This window comes from Lepisma saccharinum, chromosome 1, assembly GCF_977018435.1.
Source record: "Lepisma saccharinum chromosome 1, izLepSacc3.1, whole genome shotgun sequence".
Classification (NCBI taxonomy): domain Eukaryota; kingdom Metazoa; phylum Arthropoda; class Insecta; order Zygentoma; family Lepismatidae; genus Lepisma; species Lepisma saccharinum.
In genome coordinates, this window is record NC_139229.1 from 124,316,273 (window position 1) to 124,328,451 (window position 12,179).

The 12,179-nt window shown below is 38.9% G+C and overlaps 1 protein-coding gene across 6 annotated transcripts in view; it reads right to left on the reverse strand.

Moving 5' to 3' along the window:
* The window catches only part of LOC146000507 (putative nuclear hormone receptor HR38), a 45,789-nt gene that overhangs the window by 18,524 nt on the left and 15,086 nt on the right, over positions 1 to 12,179 (reverse strand). For 4 of the 6 annotated variants that reach the window (XM_083138276.1, XM_083138252.1, XM_083138243.1 and 1 more), the window contains exons 2-3: positions 9,152 to 9,261; positions 1,395 to 1,460 (exon numbers count right to left, since the gene is read on the reverse strand). In XM_083138276.1, the coding sequence (XP_082994402.1) occupies positions 1,395 to 1,460; positions 9,152 to 9,172 (87 nt within the window). In that variant the 5' untranslated portion in view covers positions 9,173 to 9,261. Of the gene's footprint in view, positions 1 to 1,394; positions 1,461 to 1,999; positions 2,134 to 9,151; positions 9,262 to 12,179 lie in introns of those variants that run through there. The other 2 variants (XM_083138260.1, XM_083138280.1) reach the window with 2 other exon arrangements.

Sequence of the window (12,179 nt, forward strand, 5' to 3'; positions counted from 1 at the left end):
GTAGCCAAATTGTTAGCGCTCTCACCTTTGGTGCGAGAAGTCCCAGGTTCGATTCCCGTCGAGAGCCTTCAAAATTTTGGCATTCACCCAGCGTCGTGAGCTACTTGAAAAAGAAGTATAGCGGGCTCCCGACTCGAAAGCCAGAAAACAGCGGCGATGGGACTCGATGCGCTGACCACGCGTCACGAAATGAATAGGCCGCTCTGTCAGGCACTGGCCCTCAGAGGGCTATGGCACCATATAATTTAGTTTAGTTTTTAGATTTATCATGACAATGGCAATGGTAAAGAAAGTATACATCCATACCACACCCGGAGGACTAGACACAGTTCTATTTGCAGACCACTAAAGTCAACTCAGTGCCTATATACACATATGCATGAACAATTTTCAATCTAGGGAATGTAATCACAATTTAGGGGCTAGAAATGTAAATTTAACGTAGGCTTTTATGAAATCTTGGAGAAGATGTTGAACATGTGGAAAATTAATGTTGATATAGAACAATGGTTCGGTTCGGTGAGACTAAAATTCACTCCTCCCAAGTGTCATACCTAGATCCGCCAGACACATGGATTCTTGGTTAGGAATAACAAAGGTAGTAACTAACACAGAGACAATCTCGGATAAGGCTCTAAAGCAAAAACAAAAAAACAAAAAATAAGTAGCCAAGAGATAGAGAGAAAGAAAAAAAAGGTATCTGATTTGAAACTGAAGGTGGCTGGTCTCTCTCCTCTAGTGTACGTGCAGCTATAAGCGTTGGATCGCGGCGGTTCTTTTGGTCGGATCCACCAACTCCCGAGGCGCCTTCTCCTACCATTTTGGGACGGCAGGAGCGTTCTTCCCCAGCAGACGATGACGACGATGATTCAGAATTGCGAGTCTCTTCTGTTATAGCCGGAAGTTTACTTCCGGAACCGGAAGGCCTGTCATCTTCTCTTTCCATCACGGATATCAGCATTCTCAGATGGCAACCCATGCAAATGTCTTAATTCCCGCTTTGGTACTTTCTGACTTCCTTATGACACTAATATGTTCCACGCTTTCCCGAGACATCCCGTATATCCTGAAGAAAGAGTGGGTCCAAAAGAAAGAGAAACAAGGTCATCAACATTTGGATGGAGGAACACCATCCCCACATTTATACAACAACAAAACAGGACACCGTTTTACATGAAATGCTATTTTTTAAAAGATGTATGTACACAATCACCACGTGTGGACAGAAATCGAAAGTGCTGAAAGGAAGATACGTTGTAGCTGGTTAGTATAGAGTGAGTAGACTAAGTAAGTTAGGACAGAATGCACACCGCAAACAACCCAGGAGAATGTTTGAAGAAAAGCATAGATCCCTTGCTTACTCTGTGAGTAGAGGAAAAGTTATTAATAATTACCAAGGTCCCATAATGAACTCCAGATGTTCTGTAGTTGTTTGTGAAGACATGTTTCTGTGAATTACGCTGCAATGAAAAAATAACAAGAAGAAATGACAGGCCAAACTTAAAATTTTAAATAAAGGAAATGCTTTAAAGAAAAACTAGAATTGTGTGGACAAGAGGAAATATGATCTTAGAAAGTCAAGAAGCTGTTCTTGTGTACATTATTTTCATAAGAATTCCCTTTTTAAAGCCCGTCCTACCATCTTCAAAAATGATTTCTTTCCATTGTTGTCTTATACGCATGATTTATCAATGTCCACTCTTATGTTCCTCCGAATATGAACTATGTATCTCATTTTCCACTCATTGCTTCTTAATGCCTACATAATTCATAAATAATGAATTTGGTCATGTCTTCCCTTTATCCAATCATGGTCGTATTCATTCGTTCGAAAATCTCGCCAAACATAGAAGAAATTCATATTGAAATGCAATCGTGACAATTAAAAAACCTCTGCCGTGCATCAGAGATATAAACTTTGCTGTTTCCACTAACAACCAGATTTTGAATAGGATAAATAAGAAAGAAAGGTTCTCTTCCAGGAAACAATATCTGATACCTGGTACATTTGGTCATTGTTGGCTAAATCCATGTGCAGACAATATTCGATTTCGGCTTCAAATTCTGTATCCATCGTTAGATGCTATCCTTGTACTGCCCTGTTTTTATCTTGCATATGCTTATGAGGGTTAGACAGCACTTTCCAGGAAATAACTCAACAATGGTCAATAATCGATCGAGTTAAACCATGCACAACAATAAATGAACCGGTGCTTGAAGTTGATGACGTGCTTAGCTCGAATGGACGAATCAAAATATTAAAGAGGGGGTACGTAGAGCATGATGTACGAAGCTACGCTGAGTTCCAGATCAGTAGTTTGTTTGTATGTCTTCGGCTCATTATTACAAGCTTTTTTATATTTGTGACTTATACTAAATGTTACAATTAGTAACAAGCCATTTTTCAAGTGGAAGAAAGACAATTTTCAAGAAAGCCTGCTTCCACTCTGTGTTCCTCTTTGTACCGTCACTTATTTTACTACTGGACTCGTCCAGTTAGCGCCTGCGCACTGCGTCAGTGGTCATGTCCAACGTAGACGGGCTCTAGAGCAGGGGTTCTCAACCTGGGGGGCGCGCCCCCCTGGGGAGGCGTTGGAGAATTTTAGGGGAGGCGTGGTGAGCAATGAAAAATATATACATGAATTACTTTTGTACATCAATAATTCGTTACGCCTAGAGGGAAGGGGCGTGGATTAATTTGTGGACGCAAAGACGGGCACAGGCCCAAAAAGATTGAGAACCCCTGCTCTAGAGGGATGTTTGCTGGACACTTGAGCTTAGCTGGGAGAATGCTTGTATGTTCAACATAGTGGCTAAGGAACAGACGGGGGAGTACTGACTGAATCATTCATATCTCCGTCACCTAAGAGTATGCTCTCCATACTAAAGTGTGGTAATCAAAAAAAGAAAACAAGCAAGCCCATTCAACTGCAATTTGACACTCAATACTAACAATAGACAAACTACATAGGATTAATGCAACACTTCACCGTACCGCACGCAAAAAAATTGTATATAATAGTAGCTCGACAAATATTGATGGTAGTTCCAAATCAATTCCTTGCTGTTGACTGGAGGAACAACTGAACAACGTGAACTCACACACTAGCATCACTGTGAAGTTATGGAGGGCGATTACAATTTGTGAACTTGCAGGATCAATAGTAATCAGTGTGAGCAGAACATAGTTTGGCTTCATTATGAGTTATGAGCTGATAACAGATTAAGATATTTGGTACAATATGTAAGGAACAAAGTCATTAAAACAGACTCGATAAGGCACTTATGCCAGAAATATGGAAGACATTTTGAAATTGAGAAATGCAGGGAGCATCTACACTTTTTGCAGTGCTTCAAGTGCATGTCAGTCTCAGAGATTACACATATGAGCGTGGTAGGATCTTAACTTCAAAATGTTTTTAAAAATTCCTGTATTTTTGGTTAATTTTGTTTTCATACCCCTCTAGGTTAATCGCGACTATGAGGATGAATTGTGAATTGTCGAAACATTGGAAAGGATGAAACAACCACAGCTTACCCACGATTCGAACCTAAGGGATCTGTTTTAGTAGTGATACGCTAACCAGTACGCCGTGGAGCCTGAGTTTAGTATTTTCCTGACAAGCTAATGTATCAAGTGGTGATCTTTCTTTCAGAGATGAAACATGTATTTTGAATACAACATCGAGAAATGTAACTGTATTGTCTTGCTTGACAAATTGTATAATAAAAAGGATTAATAGATATTAGTAAAATTAATTTCAGAAAAGTTTCAACACCCTCATGAAATTTGACTCTCATATCACACTCACCCTGATAAAACTTGTGCGAAACGAAGCGATTCTCATTTGTCGAGGGTTGTTCTTACATCGTTAATTAAATTCAAGGTACTACCTCCCCCTTCTCGAAATAATCTTCTTGACGATAGCTTTTAAAGGATAGAAAGAAAAAGTGCTTGAATTCATCCATCAGAAAGCTTGAATTGTCTAGAATTCCCACAGCCACAAAGCAATCAGCGCCGCCGCACGACGGTACCCATCTCGTCATCTTACAGAACCGAGCAATATCTTTGGGGAGCGTCGAGCGCCATCGTCCGTGCAGCATGGCGTCGTTTTGGACGGGCAAGTAGCAAAGCAGTTATGACGCCCGGTGGGACATCTTTCTCATCGCTCCCCAAATGTCAGGAGCGCTGGAGCGAAAAATACCGGGAGCGATTATTTTTGGTCGCTACCAAAACAATTAGAGGAGAGAAGTGTGTTCTTGTGTGTGTGAGAGAGAGGGGAGAGAGTGCGCCGTTAAAAATACAGCAAGATGAAAAGATGGAAAATTGCATGTAAAAGGCGAGGAAAAAGTAAACGGAAACGGAAGGGTTTTTCGGGAAACCTGGACGAAACCATCGCTTCGCGAGTTTGTAGCATCATCTTTTGGAAAATTGCCCGAATTGCCTCTTGGAATTTTTTCAGCCGATTGTTCATGAAGTGCAGAAAAGCTGGGTGTGCGATGAGAGGCACTGACGGACCAGATAGACCCCAGAGAGACGTTCATTCCTCGCCCCCTTGTGTAGCGCGACAAGGGCCATGGTGGTTCAAAGCGTGACTAATTAATCACCGACTAACAAAGAAGCATCACGAAGCGGTTGGAGTAGAGAAAGGATGGGAGGGGGAGAATCAAGCTAGGAGAAGACTGAATAAAAGGGACGAGATAGAATTTCTTCTTTCATCGCAGTAAATTAACACGTCAAACGAGCAGAAACATTTCAACTGATTGTGAAACAACATTTGCACATCAGTGTGACACGGTAAAAAAGAAAATTTATGACGGGTAGCCAGTGGAATAATACAGCAGATCGGATTTCACGCATATGCTCTCTTTATACAGAGTTAATTCATTAAAGTTGATTCATGTTCAATCGGGTCTTAAGCCAACACTTACCCAGATGAATTGGTCCATAAGTTGAGATTTTGCATACAAAATAAAACAAAAACTAATTGATCGTTGATTAAAATTTTTCTATCTTAGTTTGGTGAATATATTATTCAACCCTCATGACTGAGAATGCCTGATTTTCTGGAAAGCCTTCAACACTGAACAAGCCCAGTCACTTGGAGACCGATGGGGTGAGAATAAGACAAAGGATTTAACTCAGAACTTACTGATCTGCCTCAAAATAAGAAAACAAGGATAAGTTACCTAATAGTCACATTTTAAAAGTAAGACTTATTCTGGGAAAACTATGAATGCCGGACAAATTCTGACACCTGACGTTAAAAGAAATATGACAAATATACTACACACAACACATTCAGTATATGCAGACACAAAGTAAACATTAAAAACTATACGAACACCGAAACGAAATAAGCCAGAGCATGCTGAAATTGGCTACAACTAGTGACACATAGAAAGCATGAAGCAAAAACAAACTTCACTCTTACAACAGATTGAAGTAAAGAACAGTGTTGAAAATTCGACTAGTGATCGTCTAAAGTGACTGCATTTCTACACCCAATCTAAGGTGTAGATATTTTTCCCACCTGTATCGGTACGGCAGAACAAGGTATAGCGCAAAAATAAACACATTCACTGCAACAGTAACACTGGAGAGAGTGAAGATTTCGTGGAATCACAGCTTCCAAATATTCTAATATTGTTAAAAATGTTAATGTTAAAACGTTATTTATAGCTCACGACAATGAAACATTTATATTTAATTGAACTGTGAAATAAAATTAATGGTCATCTATTTTTTTAAAACAACGCTAGAATTTTCATTAAGTTATATTTTCGACCAAGAGCAAACTGCTGCTTAGCTTGTATGAATGCAAATGTAACTTCAACAGAAACAAAACTGAAGGATCACAATTTAAATATGACATATATATTAATACATTTTTGCTCTGTAAGTCTGAAACCACTTTCCTAACAATGAACGCTTCGCCATAAGCAGCCTAAGAGCTAAGTATTCTAATATGTATTTAGCAATTAGACACACACGCACATTTGTGACATTTATATATTATTGTTTGGCATGATTAAATGAGTTATGGGGTACAATTGTTCCTATGTTACCTAAATACTTTAGTATCACCTTCTTTTATTAGTATGGTAGCCTTCAAGTGCTTAGTGGGAAAACGTTACTTGATAGAACTAAGGCTTTCATGCAGTTGTTTCTCGAAGAGAGGTGTAAGAAATACTAAATAGGTAAGGTAAGGTTGGCATACAACCAGATACCAGTGGATTTAAGCTGTAACGCTCAGATTTTTCAAACAACAATGAAACAAGTATGGTTAGACTCTGTATTTTCTTCTCCCACTCTCCATTTATTTCTTTTCCTCTGCACACACACGTCTTTCTACATTTCTCTATTTCTCTCCCCTATCTCTTTTCTTTTTTCTTCCATTTTCGACTTCTCTCTCCCTTTATTTCTGAATCTCTGTATTTATCCTTAAAGGCATGTATGATTCTACCGAAAATGATTCTGAACATTTCTCAACTATACACTATTTGGGTGGGCAAAAGGATGGGGTAGGATTAATTCACGGTGGGCTAGAGCCCATCCTCGCCCATCCAGTAGAGACACTTTTGACAAGACACAATCCATTTTGCCGCGAGCTAATTTTCCTCGGTCATTTCTGAACATTATTTAGTTTTGCTTTCAATTAGTAATGCAAATCAATTAATTTCATACTTATGTTTGTCTTGCATTCTTGTTTTAAACTTTTATTGCGTATCTTATTTTAATTGGTGTAGTTATTGCATGTTCTCTTTCTTTCTAACCCACGCGAAGCACAACGATTATGTTACAAAATATGCTTGCAGAATAGAGTGATTTACTTCAGTTATTGTCTTAGGTCTACTTTATGCACAGAAAGGCTAATTGGGACTGGTCCTACAGTTCAAAGTGGGATCCGAACCACTATGTGCCCCCACCGGATATTGTACCCTGGACCCTTTGATTACGAGGCGACAACATTATCACTACGTCATTAGGAGGTACAGAAGGGTGATTACTTGAACATACTTATTTTCAAATACGAATTTGTCATGAATCATCCAAATTGTTGCAACGGAGACTGGACCTATAAGAGCTATACCACAAAAGACAAAATGCGTGGATTCTACTTATTTTTTTAATATATAGACTTGATGTGTTGATGCAAGAATGGGCATGATTGTTGAACACATCCAACGGCATTGTAACTTGTAACAGATTGGATTTTTCTTGCATGTACAAGAATGTAGGTCGATAACATTGAATATATCCCATGTGCATTTCCCCTACATTATTAGCTTGAATAATTTCACTGCTTTCTAAATTATATATTACTTGAAAAGCAATACGTATGCGTACAGATAAACTTTGCAAACAATTACCACATTTTTGTTACGGAACATACAATCTCCTGTAACAATGGATAAAATAATAAATAATTGAATAACCTACGTTAGAAATCTTATGTATAACGTAGTTGATGTCAGAGAGTTATGTGTTAGGAATAGTTAAGACTCGGTGTAATATAACAATTTTGAAAAATTAAGGTAGGTGACTTCATTTTAATATCTAGAAATTGTGTAATATTCGCGCACATAAATAATACCAACGGAAGAAAAAAGCAAAAATATAAGCGAATAATAGCTAATTTAATGGAATAGTCTATATCTTGTTATGACACATTAGGAAAGAAGTGTCAAATAAAAACTTGAAATACACACACTCACACACATATGTATGTGCGTGTGTGTTTGACTGATTGTTAGAAATCCAGACTTGGTACTAGAAATGAATTTAGCCCTCGCTAAAATGTAATTAACTTGTTAGTTTTATGTAGGCTATACCTATTAAAACTTTATTATTAGCACCCGTAAGTCAATGATAGTTATTTGCCAACTTAACCTGAACGAACCTTCTTTGCAGATATCTTCGGTTAAATATCCAATAGGAATTGACAGCTCTTTGGAATCGTTCAGTACATAACACTGATTACTGTGTGGCACGGAAGAAGCATGATTGGCTGTTATTTGTTATCAGAGAAAGTACGTTACATAACTGGTCTAGCATGATAATACAAGGAACAAGTGCACGTTGTATTTTTCTGCCGATCTTGAAGTCATTTAAATATTACAATGGCATGTTTTACCAAAATACTTTATTTTAATGATGGTGAGTTTTTTCATGTTTAGCAAAATTAAGAAGCACAGATAAAAACAAGTGTCAATATTAGTAATATGTAGATATTAAATTTCTATAATAAGCCGTCCATTAATTACGTAACCCTTAAAATGCAATCAATTTAAACTTTGTATCTTCTAGCTGAACATATAAATTTAAAAATAGATCAGAAAGACGTGCAATACACTAACAAAAAGTCAATAAATAAACATATACCATCTACAAATACTATTTTTCTATATATATGTAGAACATTATGGTATATCCTTCCACTTTATAGATATTTCTCCTGAATAATGGTATTTTTAGAAATGTGCACAAATTATCATTCCGCAGTGGCATCACCTAAATTTACTGAGTACGGTTCAAGGGCAAAGAAAAATAGAAGGGAGATATTTTATTTCGTCCAAAGGTGTTATATTTTATGAATATTACACCTACGGCATTAAACTATGGACAAGCTGAGTTAAGAAATTACCAATAGGAAAGCAACTATATACCTTTGCACGAGCCATGTGTTTTATTTACATTGATTTCATTCTTGCAGTGTCGACGCCAGGAGTCCCGGGTTCGAATCCCGGCCTAGGCATGAGTGTTCTTTGCGAGTGTCCCTTCATCAATTTCATCATATCATCAATCATCCTCATCGTCGCGATTAACCACAAGTGGAAGAAAAGCATTGGTAAATAAGAAATCAAATCAAATCGTTCTTGCAATGAGCAGATACTAGCAAGCTGAACTAAAGGAGTAACTTAGCAAGGGGTGTTGTCACCCCCTGAGCTTTATCCACCTATGACCACTTTAGTGCACTGCTAAGTAACAGAAGATGGAATAAATCATGAGCCACAGTAAGCAGACAGCTCCAAAAGCCAGACTGCAGTATAAGCGGAATAGTAAACATGTTTTTTTTAAATCAAGATGTACGCAGTTAAGTAATCAATGAACGGCACATTCACTCGGACACATGTTAAGTACACTTACCTGGGTTTGAAGCAGAAGCATACTTGAAGAGACAGTGAACGGTGCTACGCCACCAGCTCTGGTCAAACTTAGGTCAGAAGAGCTCGTCACCTCCTTTGGAACCTCTTGAGCTGCGCGGAGAAAGGGGAGGAAACAGTCATTAAAAAAATGAATAACGAATCATGTACATTTTAAATAGCTTCTGTTACAGCATACAATTATATTAATGTAACAATGCAATTGCATTTCAAATCTTACGTCTCGAATCATTGCCTCTTGTTGACCAATATTTGCCTGACTGCTAGCAACAAGATCACTAGTGTGCACGTTCTTACGGGCTGATGTGCGGAACGATGCGATTTCCCAACACTTTCGCTTTTGGCACTTACAACGTTTACCACTTTTAGTCCTCAGTTTGACACCAACATGTCCTCCTTTGCATTTGGTTAGCACAAAGGAATTATACTAAAATGCACGGTCCCGCCGAACACACACACAAATGGACTTGTTTGAATTAACAATAAACACGTTTGGTTAAGATTTGTATAAAAGTAAAAAAGAAAAGTAAAGTGCCCCCTACCCCTGTGTTTTGCACCACGCCATGAAGGCGTATAGGGGGTGTGGAGTTAGGGCCCCGCAGGGCCAAATGTGGGGGTAATGTGATCAGCACCAAGATCCTGGCCGTCATTAACCCCCCCCTTTCCCCAGAGTTTCCTCCAGGTACCTACCCCCTTTATATGAGCGCTGGAACCGCTTGAACAGGTGGTAAAAATCCCGGTTCTCCTCCTCCGGGGATTGAACCCGGGTTTCTCGCATGGTAGTCAGACGTACTAACGACCTTTATATATATAGATATAAGGTAGCTTCCCCCGTTTCCCAGTTTTACACAATTATCGGTTTTCGCATTTTAGGATACACAAACATCAATGTCTTAACCGGAACCCCTGGCGTCGTAGCGCGTTATGCTAAACACTCCGCCACGGAGCTCGATAACGACTGAGCTATTGCGGCTCAAATTTGTTAAGTTAATATTTGTAGTAACTGTAAACAAAATAAAAAAATTGTAGCGTTAACTAAATTTTTGATAAATCTAAGTAAATAATGCACGATCACTAAAAATAATTTCGTTCTTGCGAAGAATCATTTGTTGGATATTTCTTAACGAGAAACTATTTTATGGCTGTTACAAACTATTTTTCTCCGTGCAGGTTCAATCTCCCACCACCGGGAAATATAAATTCGTTCATCTGAAGACGAGAGAAGAGTGTCTCTTGAAATGTAGTGTTAGAAAATGTATGATGAAGCGCCTTTAAAAAACGCTCAAACGAGGGCAATGTCACTATAAACCATTTGGCATGATATCTTGACTACAAAAGCATTTCGAATTGTTATCACAGCAAACGGAGCCGCCTCAATCCAACCACTAAAAATTATTTAAAATAGGCTATAAGTAAAAGCAGTTTTTTTTAAAGTCCATTTTATACTAGTGGAAACCAAATCATAAGCAATGTCCCTCCACCCGAACACAGGACGACCTTGATTACAAGGCGACAGCGTTAGTCAATACACTCACTCGAGAATTCTTTACGGCGCCTATATTTTAGAACTTACCGCAAGCAATGCTTTGGTTATATACAGACTATAGGCACATATTTTCGTGCGCGTGATCTTACCCCGCTGATATCACGACCTTACACTGCTTCTCATGAAGGTAATGGGCGAATTATTAAAACAAGAAGCGCAAAAAAGGTAATAATAATTCTGCAGGATCGCGTCTGAGTTGCATAATAGTTCTTGAAGGTTGCTGCAGTGATGCCAGATCAGAGAAACAGATAAAAGTAGGCACTTACATGTAAAATTAATTCAATCCCGAGACAAAATGAATCGCGCATAGAAAAGAAGAAATGAACAGAAAACACGCAGAGAAGAGGCAAAAACTAGCTTCGCCTTGACACCAAGGGGTTCCGGATTCAACTCCTAGCTTTCACACGCTATCGCACCGAGTTGCTATCGTTTGCTTATTAGCAACCGTAACTAGTGCACCACAAGCCTATTAGAGAGTTATACTTGGTGTTGTTTAACAGTTCAGTGACGTAACAAGACACCAAGGATAGTGCAGAACGATGCCAATTTCACATTCGCACCCAAAAGAGTGTTTCTGTTGCATCAAATGTAAGCAACTCTCTTGCACCGCACTTTTTACAGTGAATATATGGAGTACAGGTTAAGTTTTGTTCATAAAGTAGACTTTACTAGGAACAAACACAACAACAACTTCTAAGTTAGAGGATCTTGACATCCTCTATAAAGCAAATCGAAGGAAAAGCCTCCGTGACGGAGTGGTCAGCACAGCGCGCTACGATGCCAGAGGTCCCGAATTGGTTCGATTTGATCTTTTAAAATTTATATTATTTAGCGTCGCTTTCCTTCCAATTTTCGTTGAGGATGAGGATGAGTGATAAGATGAAACTGATGAAGGGACACTTGCAAAGAACACCCATGCCCAGGTCGTGATTCGAACCCAGGAACCCTGGCGCCGTAGTGCGCTGTGATAACCACTCCACCACGAAGGTTCTGGGTTCGAATCCCGACTTGGACATGGGTGTTCTTTGTGAGTGTCCCTTCATCAATTTCACATCATCACTTATCCTCACCGTCAGAAGTAGCCAAAAATGGCAGAAAAACGACTCCAAATAACAGAAATGTTAAATATGAAATCGAACCAACCCGGGACCCCTTGCATCGTAGCGCGCTGTGCTAACCACTCCGTCACGGAGGCTGGCTATTTTTTTTTTTTTCGATTTGCTTTATAGATGATGTCAACCTCCTCTAACTTAGTTGTTGAATTTGCTTATAGTTACTTTGTATACAAAAACTAACCAGAACTCCATCCATTCACTGACATCTTCGCGATAATACCAAATCAATCAATGGAAGAAAAATAATGACAACAATTAAGGAACGTTTGCAATGGAGGACAACAACAATACTAACCGCTTTCTGGTGTAGTTAGCATTCCTAGAGGAAAATAGACACAGCACAGTCGACT